We start from the raw sequence: 12,814 nt of genomic DNA, 5'->3' as shown, positions 1-12,814 counted from the left end.
TCACTAAGAGCAGGCCCCCATTCCCAAGTGAGGAAAACCAAAAGAAATTGGAAAGCTTAGCTAGCTTTGTATTATAATTAACATGTATATATTTTATTATTGTCAATTTTTTCTAAGCAGACTTTTGGATAATTAATTTATTAATTAATTAATCATAGCAGATTCTGGTCAAAAACTTGGGTGGGGAAAAGTATTACATTAAACCACTAAGGAACGAATGAATATTTGTAAATAAATAATTAGTTGGTGATGTTGGGAGGTGGTGAAAAGATTAATATGTGTCTGCCATTTCATTAGATGGAAGGGGTCCATTTGGAGTTTGCTAAATTATCATTACTTTGTGTTCTCACCTAAGAGCATCCAAATCTATCCTTAGTTCTTTCTACATTGTTCCAATCGATATTTTAAAAAAATAAATTTATTGTTTAGCATTTATTCTAGGATGAAAATGCATCCAGTACTCTAAGATATTTTTTTAAAAACATATATTATCTTAGAGTATTTTATAGTGTATCTAATATTTTAAAATATTTTTTAAGTGCGTCCAATATCATAAAATATTTTTAAGTGTAATTTCACACTTAACAATTTAAATTGTTAGATGTATTAAAAAATAATTTAAAATACTAAACGCACATAAAAAGATATTTTAGGATGCTAAATGTGTAAAAATACAATTTAAGGACACACCTAACCAAATACTTCAAGAGTGGTCCGCCTTAACCCTTTATCCTACAACACATTCTTTGTTAATAAAAGTGGTTGTAGTTAACAAAGATTAACATTTCAAAATGGTCAATATAAGCCTTTCAGGAGGTTTCCATTGAGGGGTGTTTAGATAAAACCAAACTATGGTTTAGAGAATAGTTTCTGAAAAATAGATTTTGGGTAGAATAGATTTTGTCAAAAAGTGATTCTGAAAAATGAGAGTGTTTGGATAGTTGTTATTAGAAACACTTTTTTAGATATACAAATTACTAAAAAAGGCATAAGTTAATATGATAATTACATAAAAGATAGATTTTATGATATATTTTAATTTGAAGGAATAAACTTATTAATAATATATTTTTACCAACATAATTAATAATGCATAAGATAATGTAATTAATAAATAATTAATATGTGTATATATATTTATAAGATATAAAATTAAATATGTTTATAAAAAATAATCGATGGATGTTAAAATCATATTATTGTTAAGATTTACTTTGACAGGCACAATTATACTTTCCAATTTGAGCCAGAGGCAGAATGGATTTACTTCTCCTGAAACCATAGTTTCAGATTATTTCTCCAAAATTGATGCTGTTTGGGTGACATTCCAATCAAACCATGGTTCTGCCTCCCAAATCATGGTTTTGAGGGGCACGCGAACATGCCCTAAATTGAGTTAGTAATAGAAATGTCATTAATTATTGACTCCTTTTTATTAAATCGCATTATCTAGTGAATAATACATGTTATGCTATGTAAGCTTCAAATACGATATCTAATTTCACATCTGGGTTATAAATATTTTTATTGTTGATAAAAAATATTTAATAAAGATTTTATCTGTAGGAATATGAGTTTAAATTCTATTACCAATGTTATTGGTGAACAATAATATATTAATATATTTGTAAATGCTTTGAGTCATGACACTTGCTTTAACTCTAATAGCTTCACCAGATCAAACTCACCCAAAAAGTATTTAAATTATCTTACAAATTAAAGTCTTGATGAATTCTCTTATGGTGATAAAGTCTTGAAAATGTGATTATATATTCTTTTTAGTTCTAAATATAAGAATTAATTAAGAAATTGATTTTGATTCCAAATGTAACATCTAAATCAATTTTATCTCTAATATTTATCATTTTAAAACTAATTTATTTAACTTATAAACTAATATTTGACATAATGTTACAGAAAAATATTTTAAGAAAAATTATTTTATATATGTTAAAATTAAATAATTTATTTAGTTTTCTTAATATATTCAAATTAATTAAGTAATTCTTATATTAAATATTGGATAAATATAAATTATAAATTTGATCCCAAGATAGTTTAGTCTTTTCTAGTCCTCAAATGGGATCAAATTGATAATTGAGTTGTTGGTTATCATTTTCCAAGGAGGCAGTGTATTCACTATTAATTTCAAAACCCTAAAAGACAAGGCAGCCCATCAAATCAAAATAACACATGGATTCAAATATTTATTGACATGAGGAGGCAGTGTATTCGCTAATAATTTCAAAACCCTAAAAGACAAGGCAGCCCATCAAATCAAAATAACACATAGATTCAATGTGTTCAATTCAAACCATATTTTTGGTTCACTTCTCCAAATTCCAGACCCTAACTGTCATCATAAGTGTCAAGTGTGTCTCTATCTTTATCTCCATGTGTGAATAATATTGACTAAGTAAAAATGGGTGTTTATTAAAATTTTAATGTCTCTTTCAAATTTTCTCTAGAATATCTACAAGAACAATGTTTATTAAAATTTTGTATATCTTTAGCTAATTGTTTTTGGGCCAAAATATCTCTAACTAATTAAAAGTTGATCTAGTTAGTAAGGATGTTACTTAGATTTTGTGGCATAATTTTGATTTTTTTTCTTACTTTATTAATGGGTAATTCATAAACACTCTTTGAATAGTAAAATTTATGGTGGTCCTATAATTAGTTGTCAAGCTTTTTTTTTTTTTTTTATAATTCATGTGCTATTGTATTATTTCATGTTCTTAATATAAGTACTAGTTTGACATTCAATTTGGTCTCTAATATAAGACTCCAATCCATTTTATCTCTCATATTTTTTTTAAAAAATAGTTCTTGTAATAGTTATACATATTAAATATTTTATTAAATGTTAGTTCTAGCTAACACTAGAAAAAATGGGGCGGTCTGGCCTTGCAGGGCCAGTCTGTGATGGGCTTGGGCCTAAATGGGCTGGCCCAAAAATGACCAATATTTTCAAGCCTAACCTGTGAGATGATAGGCTCGGGCTAGCCTACGGGCTTTTTGGCCCGTTTAACTAAAATATAATTTTTTAAATATTTTATCAAAGTAATAAAAATGAAATGATAAAATTACTAATACAAGGTATAAATATAAATAAAATTAAGTCACAAACGTAAACATCATTATGTCTAAACATCTATTACAGTATAATAGAGTCTATTGAATAAACAAACTAAATGGAAGAGACATAGACAACTAAATAAGCACTAAATTCAACAAATAATTACAATATGAATGATCTGGTTTAATTATAAATAATTAACAAAAAAGTGTAACTAACAAATATAGTATACATAAAGCATAATCATTTGTCCTACCGGCAAAAAAGAAAAAATCCCATCGTCCCTAGTTCTAAATTCGTTCCTAACTATAAAGATAATATATACTTTAATTCGAAATATTCTTTAATTAATTCTATTTCAAGCATAAAAAATATGAGAGAGTGACAAATAAAGACAGTAAAAATTACACATACTATATTTTAACAGGTTTTGATAGCTTATAAATAGCAACACATTTTTGTGAATATATCTAGTTTTAAATTTTGTAATTTTAACCTTTTTTTGGTTATTTTTCCAACAATTATAATGATTCTTTTTTTTTTGGTAAATGTTGTCTATGTGAGCTGCTGGAGTGAGTAAAACTAATAGTGTGTTATGTGTAAAATATTAGAGTCTTCTTTTTTAAGTTGAGAAAAAATATGGAAATTTTTTTAAAAAATAGTTGGCGGGCTTAAACAGGCTGGTTTGTTTATTTTTCGGTCCTCCAGGGCTGGCCATTTTAAGCCCAACTTCCCTTTCAAGGCTCCAAAATACAAGATCGGCCCTCAACTTAAACAGGCTTAAACGAATCGATCGATGGGCTCAGCCTGTTTTTCCGACTCTAGTTCTAGCTAATACACATGATTAGTAAGAATATTTAGGAAATACAATACTTTTTTATTACAAATAACTAATTTAACTAATTTTTTAATCTATTTAAATTAGTCAAGTAATTCTTATATTAAGAACTGGAGTTAGTATAATTTATAGGGAGTTTGAACTCACAACCTCATGTTTGAAGAAATACTTAAAGAGACTTCTGTTTTTTTTTTTAAACCAAAACCTAAAGAGACGCTTGGTGTGAATGGGTTATAAGATTTTAAAGATTAGTTATCAAATTCTTTTGAACTTTATTTTTAAAAATATATATAATTTGAATTAAGTGCTTTGTCCAATTACAATAGTCAATTGAGATTTGATGATTAGCTAAATTACGTGGAAACTTATGAGAATATTGACCAAATAAGTGGGTGTTTCACGTCTTCAATTTTCAATGGAGTGCTCGATTAAACTTTTTGTTTTGTGTTGAAAATAATAAGTCCGTGTGATTAACAAAGTGCTTTGTGCACTCACTGAAATTAATGAGTATCTACGTGGAAACTTAGAATGTATTGCATTGTGCGTTGGTCAAATTCAAATCTTACATGCCTATATATTTAAATTATAAAACCACTTTCTATTATTTTCAAAAAAATAATTGGATGTCATTTTCATTTTTATTTAAATAGAAAAAAACTTCTTGTGATTTCAATAAAATCTGAAAAAGTGTATGTAATTTACATTTATTAATGAAAGTGACTCAAACTTCATTAAATTCATATTGAAAATACTTTAAATTACAAATATTTCAGGATAATATTTTAATATTAGATTTAGGAAAGTTATTATCAAAGTGATTTAAACTACCATTCTGTAAAATTTATGCTCCTCTCGTTTCTATATATAGACATGTTTCTATTCATATGTGATGTTAATAACATGTTTGAAATTCTTCATATTATTTTTTTATTTTTGACTCATTAATTATTAGTTAGTTTTACTACATTAATTATCTACTTAGTCACTTACTCTTTGGGTACTTTTTTAAAAAAAAAATAAGTTGTATTTTTTTTTATAAAGTTATTTTGGTGATGTGTATCTTATAAAAGGAATGAGTAATAATTATCTTAACACTTAAAGAATAATTTAAATTGATGATAACTTTAATCTTCAAAATAATTAAATTCTTGAAGGCCAACAAATAATTGAAGTGTTTATAATATTTTAATTAAAATATTTAAAAATTCAAATTTGTGCTCTGACTTTGGAACGTTGGTTAGGTCCAAGTCCAAGGACATATGTTGGGTGCCGTGTTTCTTCAACTCAAAGTCACAACTCAAAAAATAAAAGTCACAACTTTTTGACCCAAAAACAGACTCACAACTCACAATAACATAATTAAGTGGAGGCACATCTTCACTTTCACGTTTCCAATTAGTACAATGTTGGAAAATTTTAATGTCTACTAGATTCATAGAACCTGGAAACTTACTTTTATTTTTTGTTTTGTTTTTTGGCTATAAAATATTATAAAGAGAATTAATTAATGGTCAGCTAATCATCGTTTTAATTATGTAAATATGACTATGACTTTGGGAAATTTTTTTAAAATTTTTTTCCAAATGATTGTTACTTTTTCATGTGTATCAGAACACTCAATAAAATAAATTGAATATAAATTTAACTACCTTTAAATCCATTGTTTTCATATTGCTCATTAGGATTACTTGTCTTTTCTTATTTTTAAAAAATCCTTGTTCACTTGAACGTGGACAAAGTTAGGTTCAAAGAATTTATTTGTCTCACATGTATTTACAATTATTCTCGAAGAAGTCGAAAAGATATTTTAGAGTTGATAGTATGTCACGTTATTTATAATTGTTAATAAATACTACCTCCGGTCCTAATTATAAAAACAGTTAACTAATTTGAAGAGATTAAGAAAAGAAATTAAGTTAGTTATTTGTAATAAATATATGTTGTCAATTCTAAAATATCCTTGCTAATCAAGTGTATTGGCTAGGATTATTATTGCTAGAAAGACTACCTTGAGAAAAAATATATAAATATGAGAGACAAAGTAAATTGAGGTATTATATTTAGGACCAAGATAAAACTCAAACAAGGTCTTATATTAAGGACCGGAGGTAGTATTAAATTAAATTAAATATTTTATTTATATAATGATATTATAATTAGTAATAGAATGTCTGTTTCATGTGACATTTTATTTACATCATAATAAAATAGTGAGTGATGATTTTATGGTTTATTTATATGATTTGTCATTATTATATGGGCACGTGATTTTTACTTGATTTGATTTTTTCGGCCAGATTATTTTATTTGATTTGAAAGTTTCAAAAATATATATAAAAAATTTAAATTATTTAAAATTATTTAATATATACAGGATAACAAAATACAATTTTCCGAGTTTATTTGGTGAGAGGATTTATTCTACCGTTCTCATTTTATGTTTTAGTCCATTCCCACATATTTAATAATGTAAACTCTATCCAAATTTTGAAAAATCATTAAAACATGATGTTATGTTATTATAAATATATACAGGATAAGAAAATACAATTTTTTTCCAAGTTTATAATCATTCCATTGCCCTTTTGCAAATGCATGATGCTATGTTAGTATAAATATTATTGATAGTTGAAGAAAAGTTATTTTTATTCATATTTTTATCTAATTATAATTAAATTTTCAATGATATATACATCCATGGTATTTAAATATCTATTTATATAACATAATCATGATACAACTTTTCAAAAAAAAAAACATTAAAGAGCCTAATGAACAATCAGAAGAAAGATAAATCCTTCGCATATCCAATTTTCATTGAGTAAGTGGCCCATCTTATTTTTGGGTCACCACAAAGGCCCATAACTTTTTTGACGTTCAACAACCCCAATTTTGGCACCCACCTAACACCATGGGGCCTTCGTACATAAATGTCTTTTCCGTTTGTTAAAAAAAAAAGGTTTTCACCACAAAAAAAAAGGTTAGGTGGGTTCTAGAGATTAAAAGACCAAAAAATCTTCTAGTTTAACATGATAAGTTTAATTTATCATATTTACCAGACAATTTGAAATAAGAAATTCATTATATATTTAATTTTTTTAAAAAAAATGATAATGGTCAATTATAATTAGAAAAAAAACTTGCTTTCACGTCAACGCCATACGAGAGTTAGAATCTGATATACATGCATACAGACATACATAAGACTAAAAAAATAAAATAAAAACTATGCAATAGTGTATAATTAACTTAACATCTTCACTTTTAAAAGTCCTAGGAGATATAAAATAAAAAACTATTAGATAATAATTACAAAGATACAATAAACGTTATGAAGAGAAGCAACAAAAGGAATTGATTTTCTCCTTTCCAACCACAACCAGACGAGGCATGAGCCTTTGTTTTCCCCTCGGCAACCAATCTTGACATTGATGTTCACTCAAAATCAAAAACAATTATATCCACTCAAAATTTACAAGGCAAGGAACAGAGTCATTCTCTTCAAAACCCACAGAGTTCTGTTAATGCAAGCAGCATCAGGATCCAAAGCCTCATTTGAAAATACCTGGCCCATCCCAATCTACAGAAAGAAGAAAATAGGTTTAGTTTTTTTTTTTTTTTTTGCTTTTTAATAATTTTTTAACACATTCTCCAATAAAATCACAACACGTTCTCAAAGGAAACCTTGACAGAAAACGCCTGAAGCAATTTACCTCTATTGTATCCGTACAGAAATGAGCTATCAGAGTTAATGCTGAGATCCTTCATTGTCCTGCTTGCTCTAATAGGTCCTGAGACTGCCTTTAAACTTGGAGATCTTGGCTGGTTAATGGAAGAAGATACAAAATATAGCTTCTTTTTGCATGGTGAGTTCCCATCAAGTTTTGTTGGATCCACATTCACCGTTCTTAGTTTTGGGGAGCTTGAAGATCTTGCTTTTGCTCTGGCTGATTCTGTTGCTGCCATGTATGGGGGAAGTACAGAAGGGCTTGAAAGCTCATCATTTCCCAGAGAATGTTGCCTTCTGTGAGGAGAAAGTTTTCTTACTGGAGCAAGTTTTGGAGAATATAGGCCTAGGCCTTCAATCTGATTTTGCCTTTGACTCTGAATATTTCTCAGAAGTAGCTGTCTTCTTCCTGTTCTTCCATCTTCTTCCCCTGCTCCGTAATGTGAACTGTAAACTGAATCCAGATCCTCAAGTTCTTTACTTTTGGAAAGTTGAGTATCTACCCACTGCTCCATCCAATACCTCAATCTTCCATTTACCTTCTTTCTCTCTGATTCTGCTGATCTCTGGGATTATATTTCAAGTAAAGTAAATTTAGCATCAGAACTATATATATGCATGATTTTGAACCTAGGTATGGTAATGAAAAAAATTGATATTTAAGAAAAATATAAAGATTTACCCCAAAAGGTTAGCTTAGTTAGAAAAAGTAACATCTTTCTTTAACAATCTGAGTTTTTCTACGTGCGAGGATACTATGATTATGAGAAACCAAAAACAAGAATCAAGAGCTTACTCGATGATTGAACGAGTATTCTTTCATTCGTTCTCTCTTAATTTCTGCTTCCTTTTTGCTCATGTGAGAAACATTTGTCTCTTCCTTCAACAAAATGCTGTCATCCCACCTCCTTTCACCGTTTGAATCCATCTGAAAAACGAATCTATAATTCAGCATTCACATTTTACAAGGTTGTGTAATCTTCAAAATCATTTTTAAGAAAAATATGTCAGTTAAATACCTATAACTTATATTAATGAATCAAAATTTCTCTACTCATGCTTCTTAAAGTTACCATGCTCTCTAAAGTTATAACTTTATTTTCCTGATGTCACACAGACCTCTTAAGAACCACGAAAATAAGTTACCGTCCCGAGTTCTTTAAAGTTACAACCCGATCTTCTTTAAATTACAAACCTTTAAATCGAAAACTCTTGCATGAAGATCATGTTATAACTTTGAGGAGCAAGAGTAATCATTTCAGGATACACTAATAATAATTTATTTCTAGAGTTCTAAAGAGAAATTTTGATTCTTCAAGGCATCCAACTGTCATTAATATAAATTTAAGACTCCTAGACTATCATTTTTCCTCTTCTTTTATAAGTTTCCATGATTTGAGAAAAGAGAGGTAGAATTTGCTTTAGAATTTGCAATGAGAAGAGAACTTGTAAGATTACCCTGATTATCTTGTCCCTTGAACTTGGAATCTCTTGGTTTTCATCATAATCCCATCTTCCCTTAACCATTTGGAGTCTCTTGGCACAGACCTGTGACTGGATATCAACGAGTGACTGCAAGCACTTGAGGGTGCTCATAGTTTGCCGCCTTACTGCTCTGCCTCTAATGATAGCTTGTAGCTTCACTATTCCCTTCAATGCCCTTAGAGCCTTCCTTGCCTGTAATGTCATACCGGTTAAAAAATGATGAGATTATTGGATTAATTCTTCAGACTAAATTAGGATTTTTTTTTTTTTCCAAAAGAAGGATGACTAGAGTGATTTCTTCTCTTAAAGTCTTGAGCCATCTCATTCTTGTTTTTGAAAGTACTAATTAAGGAAAACGTAATCTTTTAAACTAGCAGTTTCACCCTCTGAAATTTTGTTCAACTACGGTTTTTCAGTACTTGATTATACTTCATGAAACTTTCCTAATTCATCTGTGAGCATTTAGCAGAAAAGATAAACATGATGGGAAAAAAGTTGTTTAAGCTATCAGGGGGAAAAAAGGAGCTTGAACAAACTCACAAGATAACCCCGAAAGGTAGTTTGAATTTTGATGGCTGAAGATTCTTCAATCTTGCCATGGCATTGTGATGTGGGTTGAGGAGCCTCAATTCTGGAGTTAACAATTTGTAATTCTTCAGTTTCTTCGTAACATTGATTGCCATTATTGAGCTTTTCAACCTCTTGTTTTGTTTCTTTTTGTGTTGCTGGTGGAGCTGTAATAGAAGGTAATCTCTTTATCTTTAGCCTTCCAATTCCAAAGATCCATTTCCTTCTTTTCTCTTTCTGGGGTAAAAAAAAGGAAAAAGCTGAGTCCTATCAGTCACTAAGAATTACTTCAGAATTAATGAAAAGAGAAAAAGCTGAGTCTTATTAGTTACAAAGAATCATTTCAGAATGAATTAACAGAGAAAAAGGCTGAGGATTTTACTTTTACCTTCTCTGGTTTGGACTGTGCGTCCCATACAAACAGCCTCTTCACGAAACCAAACCAGCTCTTCCTCTTTGCCATTTAACAATCTCACATAGAACAACTACAATTTCTGTGATCTGATAATATGCCCATTAGATAATCCCCTCTTGTAAATCTTCTAAATGTCTCTAATAGGCAACTAAGCAATGAAGTTGTACGTTACAGACTGGAGCATTGAACTCGTGAAGAAACAAACAAATAATTTGCAGAACTTGTCGTAGATTTAAATTTTTGCAGAAGTAGTGGCATAGAAGGCCAAGTGCTGTGCCCATTAACATTAAAGTAAACAAAACGGCAATGCACACAAGTCAAGATAGTGGATAGCATGATGAAAGTTAAGCAGATTTGGAGTGAGATCTAAGTTTGATTGCTTACCCATCTCATGAAATCCTGCAAAAATTCGTTGAAAAGGACAAGAACCACCAATTCAGGGAGCTAGGTGCTTTGAAACAAGTGCTAGTGATGTCAGAAAACTCAGAAAGAATAAAGCCTTGAAATCATCAAACATTCTTTATAATATCAGATACCCAGAAGGTCGAGATTGATTTTCATCAGAAAATGCAGAAAGATGCAGATGTTTTTCTTTTCTTTGTTACTTATCAGGAGGAGCTGAAACTACATACGCACTCAGAAAAGAGGTCTGTGGGTGAAACCAATCATTCACAATTCCCACCCTTTTTCTCCCTCTGTTCAAAATGTGGGCCTTCAAGAGCAAGCATTACACAGAAGAAAGGAAAGAAAAGAAAAAGAAGGAAAAAGAAAAAGAAAAAATAGATAAAAACAATGAAAAAAAAAAAGGCAGAACTATCTTGTTTTCATTTAGGGAGCCTCTTAATGAGGCATGAGAAATTCCTTTCAGTTCAATGGGTCCTCTGGTTTTCTCAACTGTAGCAAGCATGTTCATATGTCTGTTGGGCGTGAAATTACAAAACCATCCCTCCAGTTGGCCCTGCTATTTATGAGAAAATATCAAACATGGCAAGGACAAGCGGCCCATCCTTCTATAACGCGAATTTGTTTTTTTGCAGTTGAATTTAGTTTCATTATTCTGGTACATAAGAATAATTATTATGATGATATATGTCAACAAAAATATATCACTGACGATTAAAGCGCCAAATCACATATTAGAAGTCTTGAAAGAACAGAATTAAGTATTACATCCAAAATGTCCACTTAAAGCAAGGTATTTGATTAACCCTTGAAAACCAAAAGAGTTTTAAAGTCTAAACAATATATAACAGATTCACGCAATTATCCATGAGTTGAAGAGAAACGTATAAACGTGATGTAAAAAAAAGTCACTATTTGAAAATAATTAAAGAGAGTTTAAGGTTTTTTTTCCCCCTTCACAAGTACCTTGTAGATTACTCACTTAAGGATCCAAATTATAAATCCACATAATATCAACATAAAAAATGAATAACTTGAGACTTGAGCTTGGATTGATCATTTTTTTAAGGGGAAAAAAATAAAGTTTTCAGAGGAAGGCATGAATTAATCCATAAACGCTAAAACATCTTCTAGAAAAAACTGACCACTAAAGAAATTTATCAATATAAAAACTTTGCACATGGAAGTCCTAACTTTTGCTTTTTCCCCCTACCAGCTCAATCATTTAATCCAAAAGCTTAGAAAAAAGATAATGCTTGGACATCAAGAAAATATTATTTACTGTAGGTTAGATAAAATTACTGGGTGAAATTCAAGCTTAACCCAAATTACCTCAACCAACCAAGCCAATAATTGTTGATGAAGATTTTCTTTCTTATGCCAAATAGTTAGTGCTCATCAGATTGGGAAAAAGACTGGAGGCCTCAGAGTATTGACATGGCCTTTTCTTTTGATATCATGTGAGATTGGCCCAATAAGGTCAAGATCTCTTATCTATAAGATAAAGAAGAGAGAAAAAAAGAAAAGGTCAGATGGTTACAACTTTACACAATCTCGATGAGGCATTGTTACAGACAGGTGGAAGGTGAGGTGGGGGACTGCATAATTGAGCCAATGTGGAGACACAATGTGCAGAAGGTAAGAGAATGTGTGGAAGAAAACAAGGAAAATTTGGGTTACGAGAGACCAATACAGCTGTCAAAGGACCCGCGGGCAAAAGGATGATTCCGATTCGTCCCAAACATTTTCTCGTAATTTAGCCCTAGAAACACCAATACTAAACACGGTTCAACTTGGCTTTTATTGGGCTCATAAATTCTGGGAAAATGAGTGAGGAGTGAGGAAGATGTGCAGTTATGATTGTCTAAGAGCACGGGCGAATTTTCAAGCAAAGATTCCACAGTAAAAGAACTGTTGAGAGGGGATGAAAGAGATGTTTGTTCGGCGAGAAAAGAGACTTATCGAGAGGAAAACGGAAAGGCGTTTGTGATATTAATGGCGAAGAGGGAACCAGTGTGAAGAGTGAAGAGGGAAGAAGAAAAATTCAGAGATGAGGAGGGAACAAAGACAGCGATTGGTCTGATGAATACTCAAATCAAATGAAAGTGAAACTGCCTCCATTGGATCAAGCATTGCATCTGGGTGTGCAACTGTAACGAAAACATGCTAGAATGAACACGACCAAAATAGTCCGCACTGAACTACACAGCGTTGGTCAAAAGGTGTGGTCCTTGCAATTTATTACCATGATTTTGATTTTGTTATCTAAATTTAAAATCAGTCATAGTGATTTTTAGAAAA

At 30.3% G+C, this 12,814-nt stretch overlaps 1 protein-coding gene across 4 annotated transcripts; it reads right to left on the bottom strand.

Annotated features, from left to right (window-relative positions):
* Nucleotides 1-7,198: 7,198 nt before the first annotated feature.
* LOC114739214 (protein IQ-DOMAIN 14) lies at nt 7,199-12,028 on the bottom strand. Of its 4 annotated transcripts, XM_028927264.1 has the most exons (8): nt 11,846-12,028; nt 10,496-11,069; nt 10,085-10,197; nt 9,670-9,933; nt 9,103-9,321; nt 8,441-8,572; nt 7,631-8,210; nt 7,199-7,497 (listed from the first exon to the last, which is right to left on the bottom strand). In XM_028927264.1, exons 3-8 carry the CDS (start codon nt 10,157-10,159, stop codon nt 7,469-7,471), a joined length of 1,299 nt encoding a protein of 432 aa, XP_028783097.1. In that variant the 5' UTR covers nt 10,160-10,197; nt 10,496-11,069; nt 11,846-12,028; the 3' UTR covers nt 7,199-7,468. The 4 variants fall into 4 exon arrangements, with proteins under 4 accessions (XP_028783097.1, XP_028783099.1, XP_028783096.1 ...); XM_028927266.1 differs by lacking the exon at nt 10,496-11,069; XM_028927263.1 differs by lacking the exon at nt 11,846-12,028 and having other exon boundaries at nt 10,496-11,230.
* Nucleotides 12,029-12,814: the final 786 nt, after the last annotated feature.

The sequence above is a fragment of the Neltuma alba genome, unplaced genomic scaffold (genome assembly GCF_004799145.2).
Source record: "Neltuma alba isolate B1F8T4 unplaced genomic scaffold, ASM479914v2 tig00013803_pilon, whole genome shotgun sequence".
Taxonomy (NCBI): domain Eukaryota; kingdom Viridiplantae; phylum Streptophyta; class Magnoliopsida; order Fabales; family Fabaceae; genus Neltuma; species Neltuma alba.
Note: the sequence above shows the minus strand (reverse complement) of the source record. Positions and strands in the feature narration are given on the sequence as shown.

What these genes read in the sequence shown, in the direction of transcription:
- LOC114739214 (XM_028927264.1), bottom strand. Translation starts at nt 10,159, where the DNA reads ATGGCAAAGAGGAAGAGCTGGTTTGGTTTCGTGAAGAGGCTGTTTGTA. An exon ending in CACAGTCCAAACCAGAGAAG is followed by an intron (nt 9,934 to 10,084) that starts GTAAAAGTAAAA and finishes TTTTTACCCCAG; the next exon opens with AAAGAGAAAAGAAGGAAATG. An exon ending in CTACCTTTCGGGGTTATCTT is followed by an intron (nt 9,322 to 9,669) that starts GTGAGTTTGTTC and finishes ATGACATTACAG; the next exon opens with GCAAGGAAGGCTCTAAGGGC.